The 22366-nt window shown below is 40.2% G+C and overlaps 1 protein-coding gene across 1 annotated transcript in view; it reads right to left on the reverse strand.

The window, feature by feature from the left end:
* Window positions 1-12744: 12744 nt before the first annotated feature.
* Window positions 12745-22366, reverse strand: part of MAB21L3 (mab-21 like 3) — a 36807-nt gene continuing 27185 nt past the window's right edge. The window contains exon 6 of the mRNA XM_064282378.1: window positions 12745-20419. Coding sequence (XP_064138448.1) covers window positions 20186-20419 — 234 coding nt within the window. The 3' untranslated portion in view covers window positions 12745-20185. The remainder of the gene's footprint in view (window positions 20420-22366) is intronic.

The following is a 22366-nucleotide window of genomic DNA, read 5'->3' on the forward strand; positions in this document are numbered from 1 at the left end:
TAAAGTTGGAAACAAAAAAGAAGTATCAATAGTTGGAAAATATGGCCTTGGTGATAGAAACAATGCCAGGGATCACATGATAGAATTTTGCAAGACCAATGACTTCTTCATTGCAAATACCTTTTCTCAACAACATAAACTGTGACTATACACACAGGTCTCACCAGGTGGAATACACAGGAATCAAATCTACTACATCTGTGGAAAGAGACGATGGAGAAGCTCAATATCATCAGTCATAACAAGGCCAGGGGCCAACTGTGGAAAAGACCATCAATTGCTCATATGCAAGTACAAGGTGAAGCTGAAAAAAATTAGAACAAGTTCACAAGAGCCAAAATACAACCTTGAGTATATAAAAAAACAAACTCATTGCCATTGAATTGACTCCGACTCATAGCAAACCTATAGGATAGAGTAGAACTGCCCCACAGGGTTTCCAATGAGCAGCTGGTGGATATGAACTTCCAACCTTTTGAATGCTTAACCACTGCACCACCAGGGCTACACCTTGAATATATCCCACCTGAATTTAGAGACCATTTCAAGAATAGATTTGACGCATTAAACACTAATGACTGAAGACCAGATGACTTGTGCAATAACATGAAGGATATCATACATGAAGAAAGCAAAAGGTCACTAAACAGACAAGAAAGAAAGAAAAGGCCAAAATGGATGGCAGGAGAGACTCTGAAACTTGCTCTTGAATGTCGACTACATAAAGCAAACAGAAGAAATGAAGTAAAAGAGCTGAACAACATATTTCAAAGGGAAGCTCGAGAAGACAATGTAATACATTATAATGCATTATAATGTATTGTAATGAAATGTGCAAAGACCTGGAGTTAGAAAAACAAAGGGGGAGAACAGGCGTTTCTCAAGCTGAAAGAACTGAAGAAAAAATTCAAGCCATGAGTTGCAATATTAAAGGTTTCTATGGGGAAAATATTGTAACGATGCGGGAAGCGTCAAAAGATGGAAGGAATACAGAAAGTCACTGTACCAAAAAGAATTGGTCGATGTTCAACCATTTCAGGAGGTAGTATATGATCAAGAGCCAATGGTATTGAAGGAAGAAATCCAAACCTCACTGAAGGGAATGGAGAAAAACAAGGCTCCAGGAATTGATGGAATACCAGTGAGACATTTCAACAAACCAAGGCAGCAATGGAGGTGCTCACTCGTCTATGTCCAGAAATTTGCAAGACAGCTACCTGGCCAACTGACTGGGAGAGATCTGTATTTGTGCCCATTCTAAAGAAAGGTGATTCAACAGAATGCAGAAATTATTAAACAATATCATAATATCACACAAAAGTAAAATTTGCTGAAGGTCATTCAAAAGTGGTTGCAGTAGTACATTGACAGAAAGTCAATTGTCAGAAAGTCAACCCAGATTCAAAAGAGGAGGTGGAACCAGGGATATCACTGCTAATGTCAGATGTACCTTGGCTAAAAGCAGAGAATACTAGAAAGATGTTTACCTGTGTTTTATTGACTATGCAAAGACATTCAACTGCGTGGATCGTAACAAATTATGGATAACGTTGTTAAGAATGGGAGTTCCAAAACACTTTAATTGTGCTCTTGTAGAACCTGTATAGATTAAGAGGCAGTCATTCAAACAGAACAAGGGGATACTGCATGATTTAAAGTCAGGAAAGAGGTGTGTCACGGTTGTATCCTTTCACCATACTTATTCAATCTATATGCTAAGAAAATAATTTGAGGAGTTGGGCTATATGAAGAAGAACATGGCATCAAGTTTTGAGGAAGACTTATTAACAAACTGTGATATGCAGATGATACAAACTTGCTTGCTGAAAGTGAAGAGGACTTCAGGCACTTACTGACAAAGATCAAAGACCACAGCCTTCAGTATGGAAATCCTCACAACTGGACCAATATGCAACATCATGATAAATGGAGAAAAAACTGAAGTTGTTAAGGATTTCATTTTCCTTGAATCCACAATCAACACCCATGGAAGCAGCAGTCAAGAAATCAAAGGACATACTGCATTGAGAAAATCTGCTGCAAAAGACCTCTTTAAAGTGTTAAAAGCAAAGATGTCACTCTGGCAACTAAGGTACACCTGACCCAAGGCATAGTATTTTCAATCACCTCACATGCATAAGAAAGCTGGACAATGAATAAGGAAGACCAAAGAGCTGATGTCTTGGAATTATGATGTTGGCGAAGAATACTGAATGGACTGCCAGAAGAACAAACAAATCTGTTTTGGACGAAGTACAGCAAGAATGTTTATTAGAAGAGAGAAGGGTGAGACTTTGTTTTATGTACTCTGGACATGTTATTAGGAAGGACCAGTCCCTGGAGAAGGACATCATGCTTGGTAAAGTGGAGGGTCAGATGAAAAGAAGAAGACCCTCAGTGACATGGATTGACACAGTGGCTGCAACAATGGCCTAAAGCATAGCAATGATTGTGAGGATGGCGCAGAACCAGGCAGTGTTTCGTTCTTGTACATAGGGTCACTATTAGTGGGAACTAACTCAAGGCACCTAACAACAATCCTAAGTGCTATGGAAAGAAATAGAGAAGGAGAGTAGAGCTTATCAAGACTGGGGCAGCAAGTCATGGGACCAGTGATGTATTTTACATATGGAAGTTAAGGAAGGCCTTCAAACAGAGAGAGTAGCAAGTAAAAAAGTCCAAGACGGAATCATGCTTGTCATGTTCTAGGAAGAGCAAGGAAGCCAGTATGTCTAGAGATGAGTGAGCAAGGGGGGAAGGAGGTGAAGATAGGTTCAGATACATTGTGAGGCCCCAAATCATGTAAGGCCTTTGTATTTTAATCTGAGTGAGTTTGCAAGCAGTCAGAAGGTTGTCAGCAGAGGAATCACATGATGTGAAAAACTGAAAGAGGACCCAATTTTGAGTGATACATGGAGGCAAAGGAATCCCTGGGATATCAGATACCATGTCAAGATGCTTTCTGATCTAAAGAAACCACACGTATTTGTTCCTACAAATGCTTAAACCAAAATTCCACCCCTGCTAGAAACATCATTTATTCATCCACTGGAGGGTTATTGGTTGTTGCTGTGTGCCAGATATTGGATATACAATAAAGGTAAGACATAATCTCTACCCATGCCACAGAGAAGGGAGTCGAGGTTTCACAAAGTTTATTAGTAACTAAAGCTACCAGCAAGCAAGTAGTAGAGCTGAAATTTCAACCCAGGGATGTCTTGCTCTAGAAAAGCAAAGCAACATTTAGCTGGCTTTTATTTTTACCAAATACTTCTGCATACATCATTTTATTTAATTCTCGCAGCAATCCTGCAGGATATTCAAATGAACAAAAGCCTTCTGAGAAAGGAAGAGACTTGCTCAAGATCACAGAGCTAGTAAGAGGCATAACTGAGTCTCACATAGTCTCTCAGTGCACCATGGAATGGGAAACAGGCATCCCTAAGCCTTTTTTAGGTTACAGAAATATAGAATCACATGTTATAGTTGACTTTCTAAAAATTATCTTTAGGCTCTATTTCCTACTATATTTCCCATTAAAAATGTTTTCTTTACTTCTCTCTCATTCTATTTCTTTTTTCCCCTCATTTGACCAAATCTCCTTCTTTCCTTTTTGTCTTTGCTTTTTGGAGTTTGTGGCAATGGAGAGGGCGATACTCACGTGTTCTAATAAGACAGTTCCCTTTGTACAATTCAGAAAAAAATTGAGAAATGCTGCCTTTTGTATAGAAAACTACTGATGGCCAGTAGAGTATTAGCTTGAGAAAACTTCTATAAGAAGTACATGATTCTGCCTGAGCAAAGTCAGGGGTGTTCATCTTTGGCAGTAGGGGTTGTTGTTGCTAGGTGTCATTGAGTCAACTCTAACTTATAGCAACTCCATGTGATAGAGTAGAACTGCTCTATACGGTTTTCTAGGTTATAATCTTTACCAGAGCAAATTGCTAGCTTTTTCTCCTACAGAGCTGCTAGGTTGGTTTGAACTGCCGACCTTTCAGTTAGCAGCTGAGCACTTAACCATAGCACCATCAGGGCAGTAGGGGTTATAAAAGTTAAGTTGGAACTGGCTGTGAAACATCAAGGTAGAGGTGTTCTGTAGGAACTATCTGGAGTACACAAGGAAGGTCTGACTGCAGCTATGCATTTGGGCATTCATGGTTTATATATGGTATTTTGAGCCATGGGAGTGGGTAAAATTGTCTAGGCTGAGTGGCCAGGCTCAGGGCCAAGCCTTGCAGAGAAGGATGACAACATTTAGAGGTGAGCAGAGAAAGAATCAAAACAGAGAGTAGGAAGGAGTAATCTGAGAAGCTGAAGGAGAACTAAGAGGAGCAAGAGTGATTCAAGGAGGAGAGGTCTACTGTGCTGAATGCTTCTGAGAGGCTGTATAAAATGGGAACCGAGACGTGACATTTGATTTGACTTCTAGGGTCAGGTGGTGGGACAGAAGCTTCATTCGAAGTTATGTTTGAATGAATTTTGCAGCTGTCTTAGGACAGACTATGGACCTAACAGTAGGACAAATTAGGTCTGCTGGATGACCCACCCAACCTGAAAGAGCTAAAGTGCTTGGTTAAATATACATATTTAAAAACTCTTATAAATGCATCCTTGAGGTGGAATGGAAGTAAGGATTATACAGACTCCAAAAATGAAGTAAAACCAGAAAACCTGGGAGGTGAGTAAACACCAAAGCTGGCTTTTGCCCTGAGGGGTTTGCTGAACTGCAGAGATTTTAAGGTTTTTTTTGGGGGGGGGGGGATTTTTCCAGAGATTTTTGAGGTCTAGAGGACAGATGAAAACATCTAGGACCTGCCTACAGTGGGAAACCTAGAGGATTTTCCTGCAGAAATGTGGAGCTCAAAAGGCTATACACTCAGAATAAGGGTAAATAAGGAAAAGGCCTGCCATGCAAAAGGAAACTTGTTTATCTTGATCTTGGCAGTGGACAGAGGGGAAAAAAATTCCCTGATGATTTGTAACCACAAGCTGATCTCAAATGGTTTCTGTCTGAATTCTTCTATCTGTTGGCCTGAAAAACCTCAAGCATCAAATTTAATTTAAGTGGTCTTGGGTTGATAGTGCTCTTAGATAGCTGAAAGAATCAAAAGCAAATTCTTTCTAGGTACTTCAACTTCAACCAGACTTCAAACAATCTTCGCAGATAAAGTCTTAAGGCAAAATGAGCAGTTACATTTAAAATTTAGAAAGCAAACAAAGAAGTAAGGCACGATGATTGACAATCAGCACAAACAAAAAGCAGAAACAAGCCCTGAAAGATTGCAGGTATTGTAATTTTAAGACTTGAATGTAAAACAATTGTTTATTATGTCTAAGCAAATAAAAGAGAAGCAAAGCATGATCAAGAACAGGAAACCTTAAAGAACAACTGGGCAGATTTGAGAGAGAACCAAATAGAACCCTTAAAAAGGGGAATTCTAACACTTGAAATTTAACACTCAGTAGATAGATTAAATGTTAGATGAGATTCAACTGAAGAGAGAATTTGTCAACTGGAAGAAACTATTAATAATGCAGTTCTGAGAGATAAAAAGGAGTAAATTATAAAAGGGAAGCTAAGACCACAAGGGAGCCAAGATGGCAGAATAGCTAGATGCTTCCAGCGATCCCTCTTACAACAAAGACCCAAGAAATCAAGTGAAACGATTATATTTATGAAAAGCTAGGAGCCCTGAACATCAAAGGCAAAGTCAGAAAATGGACTGAGTGGAAGGGGGAGAAAGAGATGGTTCAGAAATGGAGAGGAGTTGCCGGACCTGAATTGCTGAGATCCCTCAGGCACCATTCCTGGGAGCAGCTGTGGTGGGCTGGTAGTAGCGGTAGTAGTGCTCAGCTGCAGTTTCCTCAGGGAGAAACAGCCAGCTTCACAGCCTACTCACACCTTTGGAACCAGAGAAGAATGGCGCTCTTGGCAAAAGCTAAGTACTTGCGTATATTTAACCACACTTGCTGCCCCCAAGCTAGCTTCAGTGCCTGTTCATTTCCCTGGACCTGAAATAGGCCCATTTGAGCATCCTGTGCCATGCTCCCGGACTTGGAGAAGGAATAAATTCACAACAGGTGGAAAGATAATTTGCCAGCTCCACTAACCTGGGCACCTCAAGGCAGAAGCAGCTCCTGTCCAGGCATAAATGGTCCATGAACTTTGAATACCTTTCCCCCCTGCATGGACCTGTGTGGGCCTATTTCAGGAGAATAGGCCCTTGCTGGCAGACTGCAACTGTTTAAGCTGTGCAGTGAAGAGATGGGTGTTTGATATTTGACACCACTTTGCCTATTAAACAGGGTCCTCATCTACCCACATCAGGGGCCTAGGGACTGGTGGCTCAACACCCAGCCACCCACAACAGGGGTCCAAGGATAACTGGTACCTCCCAGTCCTTACAACCAAAAACATTTGGTGCCCATGGTCCATCTGCAGAACCCACCCACCTGCATGCTTTAGGGAACAGGGACGTGCTTTCCTCAGAGACACTTAGGGGATGGATCTCAGCCCCCTGCCTTGTTCAGAGTGTGATCCCCTGCTGCAACCAGATACCGGTACCAATACCAAACACCCCTGCCCCTCTAAGACTGTAGGACAGAGGCTGTACCACATACTTGATGACCAGCTACCTGGACACCTGAGCTGAATCCACACAAGAAAAGCAAATGGACTCATAAGCTCATATACCTGATAACAGCTCTAGCCATCTGGTGACAGGATGTCAGAGCTCCAAAGGTGAAAATAATCAAGCAACTCACTCAAGCAATACATTGGGGCATATCAAAACTAAACAAATCAAGAAACTAGGATACAGTAAGCAAACATAAAATAAACTAATACAATATCTTGTAGATGACTTGGAGACAACAGTCAATATCAAACCACATAAAGAAACAGACCATGATCGCTTCAACAAGCTCTCAAAACAGAGAATCAAAGGATCTTCTGAATGAAGATGCCTTCCTGGAATTACTGGAAATAGAATTCGAAAGATTAATATACAGAGTTCTTCAAGACATCAGAAAAGAGATCAAGCAATATGCAGAACAAGCCAAGGAACACACAGATAAAACAGCTGAAGAAATTAAAAATGTTATTCAAGAAAATAATGAAAAATTTAATAAGCTGGAATAATCCATAGACAGACAGCAATCAGAAATTCAGAAGATTAACAACAAAATTACAGAATTAGACTACTCAATAGAAAGTCAGAAGAGCAGAATTAAGCAAGTGGAAGGCAGAATTGGTGACCTTGAAGATAAAGCACTTGGCACCAAAATATTTGAAGAAAAATCAGATAAAAGAATTTAAAACAATGAAGAAATCTTAAGAATCATGTGGGACTCTATCAACAGAAACAACCTATGAGTGATTGGAGTATCAGAACAGGGAGGGAAAACAGAAAATACAGAGAGTTGTTGAAGATTTGTTGGCAGAAAACTTCCCTGATATTGTGAAAGATGAGAAGGTATCAATCCAAGATGCTCATTGAACTCCACATAAGGAAGATTTTAAAAGAAAGTCACCAAGACATATTATAATCAAACTTGCTAAAACCAAAGATAAAGAGAGAATTATAAGAGCAGCTAGGCATAAACGAAAAGTCACCTATAAAGGAGCGTCAATAAGAATAAGCTTGGACAACTTGGCAGAAACCATACAGTCATGAAGGCAATGGAATGACTTATATAAAGCATCAAATGAAAAAAAATTACCAGCCAAGAATCATATATCCAGCAAAACTCTCTCTCAAATATGAAGGTGAAATTAAGACATTTCCAGATAAACAGAAGTTTAGGGAATTTGTAAAAACCAGAACCAAAATTATAAGAAATACTAAAATGAGTTCTTTGGTTAGAGAATCAATAATATCAGATATCAACCCAAGACTAGAACACTGGACAGAGCAATCAGATGTCAACCCAGATAGGGAAACAGCAAAAATAAATCAAGATAAAAAAAAAAAAAAACCAAAACAGGGAAACAGCGATGTCATTATGGAAAAGAAGACAACATTAAAATAATAAAGAGGATCAAAGAAATGTAGTCATAGATCTTTCATATGGAGAGGAAGACAAGGCAATATAAAGAGGTAAAAAACCAAACCTACTGCTGTCAAGTCGATTCCGACTCATAGCGACCCTATAGGGCAGAGTAGAACTGCCCCATAGAGTTTCCAAGGAGTGCCTGGTGGATTTGAACTGCCGACCCTTTGGTTCACAGCTGTAGCACTTAACCACTATGCCACCAGGGTTTCCAAAGAAATAAAAGTTAGGTTTAAACTTAGAAACATAGGGGTAAATATTAAGGTAACCACAAAGGAGACTAACTCTCCTACTTATCAAAATAAAATACGAGGAAAAAATAGAGACTCAGCAGAAACAAAATCAACAACAATGAAGAAGAGGAAAAGATAGTATATAAACTACTCACCACAAAAAATTAAGTGGGAAATAGAATCTGTCAACAACACACAAAAAAAAGACATCAACATGACAGCACTAAACTCGTACGTATCTGTAATTATGCTGAATGTTAATGGACTAAATGCACTGATAAAGAGTCGGAGAGTGGCAGAATAGATTAAAAAAAATGATCTGTCTATATAAAAAAAAAAAATTTTTTTTTTTTCACTGCCTACAAAAGACGCACCTTAGACTTAGAGACACAAACAAATTAAAACTCAAAGGATGGAAAAAAATATATCAAGCAAAAGGGAAGTTAAGAGATATAGAGAATAGAGAGAGAGAGTGAACTACCTACACATTTAAATTGGATTTCCTTCCAGAATGGAATGATAAAGAGAATGGGGACAAGGTAATATTCAAAGAGTTAAATTCTGATAATTTCCTACAATTGCTGAAAATGATTCCTCAGATTCAAGAAGCCTAACAAATCCACAGCAGAATATATAGAAATAAATCCACCATCCTTTATTATAGTAAAATTGAAAAATACCAAAAGTAAAAAAAATAAATAAATAAAAGGGATGGGTGAGAGAGAGAGAGAAGATATTAAATGCAGCCAGAGAGAAAAGCAGATACCCTACAAAGAAACAACAAATAACCTGATGATTGACTTCTAAATAGCAACAATGGAGCAAGAAGATAGTGGGAAAATATCTTTAATATGCTTAGAAAATTGTGAACCTAAAATTGAATACTCAGAGAAATGATCTTTCAAGAATGAAGGTGAAATAAGGACAATTTCAGGCAAACAAAAACATACAGAGTTTACTCTCAATGCCCTCACTATAAGAAATCTAGAAGAAATAGTCCAGGCAGAAGGAAAACGATCCCTGATAGAAAATGTTAGATGCAAGAAAGAATGGTGAACAAAGATAGTGACAAATATGTAAGTGAAATAAGAAAATGTGGACTTTATAAAATAATTATAATAAAAAAATATCTACTTTGTATATGTGTATGTGTGTAGGGAAATGGCAAAAACAGGCTAAAATGAAAATCTAGATCATAATAGCACATTAACTGGGATGTGAAGTGATAGGAGCCAAACCCTCCTATGGAACTTCTTAGAAAGGAAAATAAAGATATTAACTTTCTATAGTCTGCAAAATTTAGTCTATATGTGTAAATAGCCTTGGTAACCATTAAAATGACAGAGGTAGAGTACAGATCTTTCAAACTAGGAAAGAAAAAATAAATGAAATGAGAAAAAGAAAAAAAAACTTAATTTTTAAAAAAGACAAGAAGTGAGGCTCACCCTCCAGCCAAAGATTAAACAAGCCCATAAAATAAAATGAGACTAAATGGGCACACCAGCCACAGGGGCAAGGACGAGAAGGCAGGAGGGAACAGGAAACCTGGTAATGGGGAACCCAAGGTCGAGAAGGGGAAGTGTTGACATGTTGTAGAGGTGGCAACCAATGTCACAAAACAATATGCATATTAATTGCTTAATGAGAAACTAATTTGCTCTGTAAACCTTCATCTAAAGTACAATTAAAAAAAAAGACAAGAAGGTGTGATGGTGGGGTACACAGAGGAAGAAATAAAAATGGATCCATCGGAAAGTAAATAATAAGGTAGAAGCAATAAATTCAAATGTATTATTAACCACAATAAAAGGAAACGGACTATACTCCAGAGTCAAAAGACCATGTGATGGTTAAAGTTGTGTGTCAACTTGGCTGGCTATGATTCTCAGTGGTTTGGCAGTTATGATGTAGCTTGGCAGCTATGTAATGATGTAATCACCTCCATAATGAGATCTGATATAATGTAATCACCTCAATGATGAGATCTGCTATGAGCAGCCAATCATGTTGCTGTAAAAAAAAATTAGCGTAGCACACTTAGGAGAGTACCTCAAGTGGTGAGAGAGCAGATGGCGAACAAACATAGAAGGTACATGGTATTTGCATAAAAATACAGTATTTAAGCAAAACTATTTACAAGAGTTAAAAAAATCACCTCATAATGATAAAAGATGCAATTAACTGGAAAAATATAAAAATTTTAAACCTGTATGTCCCTAATAACATACTTGCAAAGCAAACAAGCAAAATTTTGACACAACTATAAGGAGAAATTGAAAAATCCATGATAAAACCGAAACAACCAAACCCATTGCCATCAAGTCGATCGCCATCAAGTCAATCCCAACTCATAGCAGCCCTATAATACAGAGCAGAACTGCCCCAGAGGGTTTCCAAGGAGCACCTGGTGGATTTGAACTGCCGACCTTTTGGTTAGCTGCCAAATTCTTAATCACTACGCCACGAGGGTTTCCAAAATCCATGATAATAATGGAAAAATTTAAAACAACTCTCTCAATAAGTATTGGAAAATGCAGATGAAAGAAATAAGTAAAATATAGAAGGAGCCCTGGTGGCGTAATGGTTAAGAGGTCAGGAAATACAGAAAATTTGAACAGCAAATGATATAACTGACATTTTTAAAACATTGCACTCAAATTCGCACATCTTCTTTGTATGCATATAGAACAATGAAGAAGTGCTAGCCAAAAAGTTAGCCCTAAGATCAAGGCCATAGAGACTATTCTCTCTGACTGTAATGCAATTCAGTAAAAAATCAACAACAAAGATATAAGTAAGAAACCCAATGTGTTTGGAAATAATAATTTAAAAAACCTTCTAAGCAACTCTTGCATCAAAGAGAAAATCATAACAGAAATTAGAAAATAAATAGAACTGAAAGAAAATGAAAATACAATATACCAAAACTTGAGGAATTCCACCAAAATGTATTAACAGAAAATTTATATACCAAGAAAAGAGGAAAGCTGAGAATTTATGAGCTAAGCATCTAGCTTAAGAAGTTATGAAAAAGAACATCAGAATAAACCCAAAGCAAGTAGAAACAAAAATATAAGCAGAAATTAATGTAACAGAAAACAAATATACAATAGATAAGATTAACAAAACCAACAATTAATTCTTTGAAAAGACTAATCAAATTGATGTCTCTAACAGATTTATCGAGAAAGATGGGTACAGATGCATCAGAATTTAAACAAATATTATGAATAACTTTGTCAATTTGAAAACTTACATAAAACGGAAAAATTCCTAGTGAAATACAAATTAACAACACTCACTCAACAAGAAATAGAACATCTGAAAATTCTTCATCCCTAAAAGAAAATGAATTAATAATTTTAAATTTTCCAACAAAGAAAACACCAGGCCCAAACAGTTTCTTAGGTAAGTTCTATCAATCTGTCAAGCAAAGAAAGTATTCCAATATTGCATGAACTCTTATGGAAGATAGAAAAGCAGAAGACACTCCCTAACTCTGGTGAAAGGTGCAACTATAAAAATTTGAGAATAATATAGGAGAATATCCCTGTGACCTTAAGATAGAGAGCAATTTCTTAAAAAGATGTAAAATATGCTCTGAATGGAGAAAGTCACTGAAAATTCAACTATATTAAAATAGAGAATTTAGATCACTGTAATCACTTTGGAAAATATTTTGGCATTACCTACCAAATTTGAGCATGCATATATCTTATAAACCTGAAATTTTATGTATATATGCTTAACAGACTCTTGCACACTTGGGTGCATCAGAAAACATATAAAGAATGTGCATGAAAACATAGTTCAAAATCACAAAAACCTAGAAACAACCCAAATGCCCAATAACAGTAACACAAATAAAGTGTGGCATATTCCCACACTGGAATATTATAGAACAGTAGAAAGAACACACCAATGCCATAGTCATCTATGTAGGAGAGCTTCAAAAGCACACTGTGGACATCAGAAACAAAGTACAGACAATTTCATACAGTATGATTCCATTTATATAAAGCTCCAAAACTGGCAAAAATAAGAGGCATGCAGGCCATTTTTCATTGATTCTAAAACATATCTTTTTTTCACATTTTAATCTCTTTAAGTTTGGGATGCATCTTATAATCAGTGGTGTTTTACAATTACATTTGGCAGCACTTTTTCCTTTCTTAACATGCGTGAAACAATGACACATCTTACAACTGTTGGGGGCTTAGCCTTAATGAAATGTGGTTGTTGTTGTTTGGTGCCGTCAAGTCGATTCTGACTCAGTGACCCTATGTACAACAGAAGGAAACATTACCTGGTCCTGCACCATTCTCACAATCGCTGCTGTATTTGAGCCCATTGTTGCAGCCACTGTTTCAACCCATCTCTTTTTCTGTGGTTTAAAAAAAAAAAAAAAAAATCTATTGCTATCAAGCTGATCCCAGCTCATAGCAACGCTAAAAGACAGAGTAGAACCATCCCATAGGGTTTCCAAGGAGTGCCTGGTGGATTTAAACCGCTGACCTTTTGGTTAGCAGCCATAGCGTTAAACCACTATGCCAAGAGAGTTTAAAAGAAAAGCAGCAGAACGATTGACACAAAATTTGGAATCACGATTACCTATGTAAGGGAGGAGAGGACACGTAGGGAGGTTCTAAAGAACTGGCAATGTGCTATTTTTTCACCTAGGTTGTGAGTATATGGGTATTCATTTTATTTTATTATTGTTCTTTAAACAGTTTAGACTCTTGTATGTATGGTATTTTTCACAATTGAAAAAAAACAGTGTAAAAGGAAGGTGAGAAAGTGGCGACAACATGTATAAATGACTCAGGAAGCTGCACAGTGAAATGGGCAAGAGAGACAGGCAGTAGCTAGGAATAAGCAATGGAAGATGTCACCAGGAAGCTGGGAGGGATCAGTTCCATCACAGCTGGAAGAACTGGACTTTCAGAGGAAAAGATGAACTTAAAGAATTTGCAGTGGAATTTTGTGCATGTTTTCCTTATAATGGTTTCTGTTTCCTCTGGGAGGAATTTATATATGGGGTGGGGAAGTTATTGAGAATGGCTGAGGTGAATGAATGGCCTGAAGGGGGTGGCATCTAAAGTGACAAACATTTATTCAGCAGTTACCCCATGTGTTATGGGCTGACTTGTGTTTCTCAGAAGCATGTGTTGAAATCCTGGCCTGTATACCTATAAATATACAGGAATCAAATTGACTACATGTGTGGAAAGAGATGATGGAAAAGCTCGATATCATCTGTCAGAACAAGGCCAGGGGCCATTAGAATAGACCATCAATTGCTTACATGGAAGTTCAAGTTGAAGCTAAAGAAAATTAGAACAAGTCTACAAGAGCCAAAGTATGACCTTGAGTATATTCCACCTGAATTTAGAGACTATCTCAAGAATAGATTTGACTCATTAAATACTAATGATCGAAGACCAGAAGAGTTGTGGAATGACATCAAAGACATCATACATGAAGAAAGCAAAACCACATTAAAAAGGCAAGAAAGAAAGAAAAGACCAAAATGGATGTCAGAAGAGATTCTGAAAGTTGCTCTTGAACACAGGGTAGCTAAAGCAAAAGGAAGAAATGATGAAGTAAAAGAGCTGAACAGAAGATTTCAAAGGGCAGCTCAAGAAGACAAAGTATTAGAATGAAATACACAAAAACCTAGAGTTAGCAAACCAAAAGAGAGGAACACACTCAGTGTTTCTCAAGCTGAAAGAACTGAGGAGAAATTCAAGCTGCAATTTCAAGTTGTGATACTGAGCGATTCCACAGGGGAAATTTTAAATGATGCAGGAAGCATCAAAAGAAGATGGAAAGAATACACAGAGTCGGTGTACAAAAAAAGAATTGGTCGATGTTCCACCATTTCAAGTGGTAGCATATGATCAAGAACCAATGGCACTGAAGGAAGAAGTCCAAGCTACACTGAAGGCATTGGTAAAAAACAAAGTTCCAGTAATTGATGGATGCAGCACTGGAAGTGCTCACTTGTCTATGCCAAGAAATTTGGAAGACAGCTACCTGGTCTACTGACTGAAAGAGATCCATATTTATGCACACTCCAAGGAAAGGTGATCCAACAGAATGCAGAAATTATTGAACAATATTACACACAATTAAAATTTTGCTGAAGATCATTCAAAAGTGGTCGCTGCATCACATTAACAGGGAACTGCCAGAAGTTTCACCCAGAGTCAGAAGAGGACATGGAAGGAGTGATATTATTTCTGATGTCAGATGGATCTTGGCTGAAAGCAGTGAATACCAGAAAGATGTTTACCTGTGTTTTATTGACTATGCAAAGGCATTTGACTGTGTGGACCATAACAAATTATGGATAACATTATGAACAGTAGGAATTCCAGAACACTTAATTGTGCTCATGCGGAATCTGTACATCGGCCAAGAGACAGTCATTCGAACAGAACAAGGGGATACTACATGGATTGAAATCAGGAAAGGTGTGTATCAGGGTTGTATGATTTATCATACTTATTCAGTCTGTATGCTAAGCAAATAATCTGAGAAGCTGGACTGTATGAAAAAGAATGTAGCATCAGAATTGGAGGAAGATTCACTGACAACCCACGATATACAGATGACACAACTTTGCTTCCTGAAAATGAAGAGGATTTGAAGCTCCTATTGATGAAGATCACAGATACAGTCTTCAGCATGGATTACACCTCAACATAAAGAAAACAAAAATCCTCACAGTTGGACCAATTAGCAACATCATGATAAATAGATAAAATATTGAAGTTGTCAAGGATTTCACACAATCAATGCCCATGCAAGCAGCAGTCAAGAAATCAAATGATGTATTGCATTGGGCAAGTCTGCTGCAAAAGACCTCTTCAAAGCGTTAAAAAGCAAAGATGTCACTTTAAGGACTAAGGTGCACCTGACCCAAGCCACAGTGTTTTCCATCGCCTCGTATGCATGCAAAATGAATAAGGAAAAGCTGGACAATGAATAAGGAGGACCAAAGAAGAACTGACACCTTTGAGTTATGGTGTTGGAGAAGAGTATTGAATATACCGTGGACTGCCAGAAGAAGGAACAATCTGTCTTGAAGGAAGTACAGCCAGAGTGCTCCTTAGAAGGGAGGATGGCAAGACTTTGTCTCACATACTTTGGACATGTTATCAGGAGGGACCAGTCCCTGGAGAAGGACATCATGCTTGGTAAAGTAGAGGGTCAGTGAAAAAGAGGGAGCCCCTCAATGGGGTGGATTGACACAGTGGCTGCGGCAACAACAGGCCCAAGCATAACTATTGTGAAGATGGCACAGGACCAGACAGTGTTCCATTCGGTTGTACACAGGGTCACTATAAGTCGGAACTGACTTTATGGCATCTGATAAGAACGTACCTATAAATATGATCCTGCTGTGAAATAGGGTTTTCTTTGTTACATTAAGTAGGTCATACCTTAGTAGAGTGGCTTCTAAATCTTATCACTTCCAAGTTATAAAAAGTGCAGAATAGACACACACATACACACACACGGGGGAAGACTGACACCGTGTGAGGACGACTACAAGCCAAAGAACCAAGGAATACCCAGGCCTACTGACAAAGAAGAAGTCGGCATGGCCGAGACCCGGATTTGGATGTTTAGCCTCCAGAACTGTGAGGAAATAAATTTGTTCTTTAAAGCCACCCACTTGTGGTATTTGTGTTACAGCAGCAGTAGGTAACTGAGACAACTGTGACAGGTACTAAAGTAAGAGCTTTCAATCCATTTTTTCATGTGTCCCTCTCCTCAAAGCTATGAGATATGTATTCTCTCAGGACGCCCATTTTCAAGGTAAGGAAGTGGAGATTTTTCAAGGTTAAACAACTTGCTATTAGGCAGCCTCAGAGCTGGGACTTAAATGCTAGCAGGTCAACTGCAGTGCCTGCATACTCAACCGTTGGCATGAAATGTAGTCCTGTGCTTGGAAGGGTGGTCGCGGATGGAAAGTGTATTAGAGAATAAAAGAAAAAGCTGACCAAAGTAAAGGAGTGAGAATATCAGTCTTCTCCGAGCTGTGCAATCTGTCCCAGGAAGCAGAATGGAGCTGGGTGCTCCACAGTCTCCAGGATAGACTTTCCTCATAGAAATAAAATCTGTTTGAGCTTTAGGCAAAAAGACTGTGACTGGCCAGAGTGGCAGCAAAGGTCAACAATTAAAACATCGACTGGAATCCACTCTCCCTGTTTCCTTTTTTGTTGAAGCTAGGTGTAAGTTGTGGGCTGAGTGGGGGTGACACCTGCTGGGCTCTGGGAATGAGTCTGGGCAGGATCTAGCCCTTTTCATATGTTGTCCCCCACTGGCCTCTGCTGGCAATCAGTGGGAACACTCAGGAATCTGCAAACAGCTCTGTTGTTAGCTGCCAGCAAGTCTGCCCCTACTCTGGAGATGCAGGGAACAAGATGCTGCCTGGTTCTTGATCAGTTGCAGATCGGACGATTATGATCCATACGATTTTCATTGACTGATTTTCGGAAGTAAATTTATAGGTCTTTCTTCCTAGTCTGTCTTAGGAAAACCCACCGAAACCTCTTCAGCATCATAAAGCATTGACAGGAAACTGAACCCCAAGTCCTTGCCACTGAACTACCACTGCTCCCATGCAAACAGTTCTACTGGGGAGAGGTGGAAGAACCTACTGGGCTCTGATGGGGGAGTATGGCAACCCCACACTTCTCCCACACAGACACACAGTTTGAATCAATGGTACAGTCATCTTTATTCTTTGCCATTCTGGGACTATAAAGGTGTTTCAAAACTTGCTTCAGTTGTTTTCATCCTTTAAATAACCGTGTTTCATCTGACGCCTTCTCAAAAATGATGCTTCCCCAGATCCAGGAATACGAGAATTAAAAAGCAAGTTTTGATGACTTAACACTGGTTCGTTCATCATTTAGTGTTTTCAAAAATTGTACACTTACTATATGCTTGGAAAGGCTCTTCCCCCCCAATATTTTAAAACCATGATTTCCTTATTGAAAACCCAAGGACCCCACCATCTGGTTACAGTGCTTTTGCAAGAATATTTATTTTTATTTTCAAATGTAACTTCTTATTAAACAAATCAGTAGTTCACGCTTTTAGAAAATTTCCTTTGTTATATATTTGGGACAAAATGTTCAAAAGTAATATAGGACTCCCTTGAGTTAAAAAGCATAAATAAATTCTAGGAAAAAAACATTACTCTCATTGAGAACTCTACCAATTCCCAGTCATCTCTGCTGGGCAGGATGTGTGGCTTTGAGGTGTCTCAGTGAATTCAAAATAGGTGCGCTCCAGGGCCTTCGGTGCCCTGACTTTTGGGTGAGCCCCAGGCCCTCTTTAGGAGTGGCCACATGATCATTTAAAATGCATTTCAGATCATAATACCCCTCTAGTTTACCTGTTGGCAACGAGTTGATCTGATTCCGACTCATCACAGCCCCACAGGACAGAGTACAACTACCCCATAGGGTTTCCAACGAGTGGATGGTGGATTCGAACTGCCAACCTTTTGGTTAGCAGCCATACTCTTAACCACTGCACCACCAGGGCTCCCCCTCTAGTTTGGCAGAGGCTAAATACCAAACCACTGGTATTAGACTAAAATAGAGATCCCTTATCAGCTTTACAAGGCTGCTGTGGAGTGACCCATGCCAAGCCCTCCAGGCCTTTTGTCGGTCCCCTTCCCTTCCCCTCCAGCTGTCTGCACTTGCATTCTTTAAACCAAACACAAACCGAACGCTGTGCCATGGAGTCGATTCTGACTCATAGTGACCCTATAGGGATCCTTCAAATCTCAGCTTACATGGTAGCTTCTTGTTTTATTTCAGGAGGCACAACATTCTGTTTATTTCAACATTTTGTTTACTTCCTTCACAGCACTTATTGTTGTTGTTAGCTGCCATGGAGTCGGCTCTCAACTCATGGCAACGCCACGCATCACCAGATAAAATGCTGCCGGATTCTGCACCATTCCCGTGACCAGTTTTGGATTGGGCCATTGTGATCCACACGGTTTTCACTGGCCGATTTTTGGAAGTAGATCACCAGGCCTTTCTTCCTAGTCCATCTTAGTCTGGAAGCTCCACAGAAACCTGTTCAGCACCGTAGTAACACGCAAGCCTCCACTGACAGACAGATGGTGGCTGCACTTGAGGTGCGTTGGCCGGAAATCTGTAATAATTGTGTTTGTTCATTTCCTGTCTCCATCCTTAGGCATCATCCCCATCAGGGTAAGTCCTTGTCCATCTTGCCCTTGCTGTATTCGCAGTGCCTAACAGGCACACATTTATCAGCGAGTGAGTGAGGTGAGCAAAGGAATGCATTGAGAGAGAGATGAGTGACATCAAAGCCATTCCATGCAGATCCCAGCACACAGCCCATTCCGTAATTATAAGGAAGCTCCATCCTTGTCTTATGGCACAGGAAGCAGAGGGGGCGGTGGCTTGGATCAGGCTGCCAGAGTCACGCTTTCATCTGTGGCTTACACTAGCCGTCTAAATCACTGTCTCCGTGTTTCCCTACTTTGAGAACACCAGGGAAGCAGAGCCAGCCACAAACCACTGCTTGGGAGAGCATGGAGGGCAGAAAATGAAACACAGGTCTTATGGATTGAGTCGTGTCCCCTCAAAAAGATATGTTGGAGTCTTAATCCCTGTACCTGTGAATGTGACTTTGGGTTTTGTTTTGTTTTTTGCAGATGTTACCAGTTAAGTTAAACATGGTCATACTGGAGCATGGTGGCCCCTAATCCTAACCCCTTCTGAGTGGTGTCTTATAAAAGGAACGGAAACAGTCACACCAAGAAGACACCACATGAAGATCTGTGTGTCAAGGAACACCAAGAAATGACCAGAAGCTGATACAAGGAAGGACCATCCCCTTGGAGCCAACACAGCGAAAGACAGAGCACAGCCCTACCCATACTGTGAATTTTGACTTCTACCCTCCAGAACTGTAAAAAAGTAAATTTCTTATCTTTAAAGCCACCCACTTTGTGGTATTTTCTTGTGGCTGCCCTAGGAAACTAAGGTAGCAGGCATGCTAACTCAACAGGCCTTATCATTTAATCAGGTGTGTAGATAATGATCCAGGATACAAACCAAACAAACAGTTACCATGGCTTCTATTCCCATTCAAGGTGACCCCATGTATGTCTGAGTAGAACTGTGCTCCGCAGGGTTTTCCATGGCTGATTTTCCAGAAGTAGAATGCTAGACTTTTCTTCTGAGGTACCTCTGGGTGGCCTCGAACCTCCATTCTTTGGTTTGCAGCCCAGCTCATTAACTGTTTGCACCACCCAGGGACTCTAGGATGCAAACACTGGCTACTAAACCAAGTAGTAACACTTTGTGTTGATCCGCTGCCTTTCCCTTGGAAGGGCACCAGCACAGTCCCATAGGCTCAAAGCCCTGAACGAGTATGCAGGGAGGCATGTTCACAGTCCCATTTTACAAATGGAAAAATAATGAGCCTGTGGTCAGTAACCTGGAGAACTACTTCTGGGCAGCAGGTTAATGCCTGCCTCCGGGGGTTCTCGTCCCCATCCTCCCTGGCAGATCATCAGAGCCTGAGCAAGGGAAAATAAACTCAGAACTGTCATCAGTTCATAATCTGTGACTTGGGGAAGCTTGATGAGAGCTGTCCCCAAGAGAGGTAGTGAGAGCTGAAATGCTTGATTGGCTCTGGGTAGACCTGAATCAGACATCATGGGACAGTTTTCCCCTGATGTCCACTTGTAAGTGTGACTGACTCAACAGAATTTCCTCTGTGGTAGTTAGCCTATCTCCTGGGCAAGATCCTGGCACTGGACTGAGGAATGATCCATAGAGAGGGCGGTCATGCCCATATGAAATGTCCAAGAGCCTTCTGCGCAGGGGCTGCCCTCAGGGCAGGTTGATCTGGGGGTTCTTCAGGAAGGTGGCCAGTTTTTGAGCTACAGCATCCAGTTCAACCGAGTTGGCATACCGAAGGAGGTTGCTCTTTCGCACGAAATAGTGTCTCAAAAAGTGCTGGCTCACACACTTGTGCAGTTTCTGTACCAGGCGCAGGAGTGATTTGCTGAAAACCTTCCAGTCCTTGGAGTGAGGGTATTTCTCACAAGTCCAAAAGAGCACTGTCTGAGGAAGGAAGAGATCGGTGTCAGACATTGGTTTCAGCCATTGAAGGGAATCTCTTCAGAGGCATAATTGAGTTTACACTAGGGAAAGAGGGAGCAAGGAGTCCCCCAGGGTAAATGGTTTCTGCCATGAATTCATGATCCTCAACCAGGGGTGACTCTCAGCCTTGCCCACCTAGCCTCCTCCGCCTCTTTGTTGATTTATTCTTTCATTCTACATGGACATTTCCAATGATCACCATTCCCCTTAAAGTGGCAATACCCTACCCCTGTCAGATGCCTTTGCCTTAGACTTTACAGGAAAATAGAAACTCTCAACCTCCCCAACCAGACAAGCCTGCTCCATCTGCATCCTCCTATCTTCCTGCTGGGGCTAATCCTTCTGCTGAGCTCTGAGTCCAGTCTTGCTGGAACTGTATATGATTGATTACCCTCCTCCTCACTATTTAAAAAAAAAAAAAACATTCAAAGCTCTCCTACTCCTTCATCCCTACATCTGCCTCCTACTTAACTCTTGTTTTTAGCTGTCATCCATCCTAATTTGGAAGCTCTGCTACAACCTGTTCAGCATCATAGCAACGCGCAAGCCTCCACTGACAGATGGGTGGTGGCTGTGTATGAGGTACAGTGGCCGGAATCAAACCTGGGTCTCACACGTGGAAGGCAAGAGTTCTACCACTGAACCACCAGTGCCTCACCCTAACTCTTACCTCTCTGTAAATCCAGACTTCTCCAAAGAGTCATCTCTAGTTTGTCATTTCTCTGTCATTCCCTACCTCAATCCACTGCAATATGGATTCTTCTGCCGTTAATCCTCAAAAGCTACTCTAATTAACATCCAATGATCTCCATGTTGCAAAACACCACAGGCCTTTTTTAACTTTCCCCTGATTACCTTTCAGCAGAATCTGACTCTCTTGTCCATACCCTTCCTCTTGAGCCATTCCTCACCTGCTTTCCAAGCTATCATAGTCTCTTGGTTTTCTCTCAACATTACAGCTACTCTTTGGCAGACTTATTCTTTTCAATAAACCAAACCCGCTGACATCAGGTCGATTCTGACTCATAGCTACCCTACAGGACAGAGTAGGACTGCCCCTTAGGGTTTCCAAGGATTGGCTGGTGGATTCAAACTACCAACGTTTTGGTAGGCAGCTGACTTCTTAGCCACTGCACCGCCAGAGTTTGATCCTCCTTTATCTACTTCTAAATGTTGGCATTCTGAAGAGTTAGTCCTAGGCCCCCTTCTCCTCTCACTGCGTTCATTCCCTGGACACTCTAATCCGTGTCAGTGGCTTTACTTACTGCTAAATGCAGGTGACTTGCAATTTTTTTTTCTTTTTTCTCCAGCCTAGTTTTCTCCTCTGACCTGCTTACTGGATATCTCTTAGATATCTAAAAGTTACTTCAATCTCAACATGTCCAAACTGAACTCAAAGTCTTCCACCACAAACCTCGTCTACCTCCAGAGTTGTTTACCCTGTCAGTTTTGCAAGACACAAACCTCAGAGTCACCTCTCTCCCTCACCACCTCCTATCAAGTCCTGCCAATCTTTCTAAGTATTTCTCAAGTCTATCCCTTATCTCCATTCATCCTCTTCCATGTGTCATCATATCTGACCCTGACCTCTACAACAGTTGTCTAACCGATCTGCGTACACTTGTCTACTTTGCAGACAGAGTGATCTATTTCAAAAATAAAAATATATTCATTTTTATTCCCTCTTCTTTAAAATACCTTAAGGGCTGACTCTTGTTTGTCAATTAAAAATACATTCCTCAACATGGGGTGATTTGGTCTCTACTTTCCCTCCTAGCCTCATCTTGCCCCATATTCTCCCTTGTTCTCTCCATTGGGTCCACAATGAGTTCGTTTCATGCTTTCTTCTACCACAGATCCTCTGCACATCCTATTTTTTCTGGAGCACTCTTCTATCTCTGCTTTGCC

The sequence above is a fragment of the Loxodonta africana genome, chromosome 3 (genome assembly GCF_030014295.1).
Source record: "Loxodonta africana isolate mLoxAfr1 chromosome 3, mLoxAfr1.hap2, whole genome shotgun sequence".
NCBI lineage: Eukaryota > Metazoa > Chordata > Mammalia > Proboscidea > Elephantidae > Loxodonta > Loxodonta africana.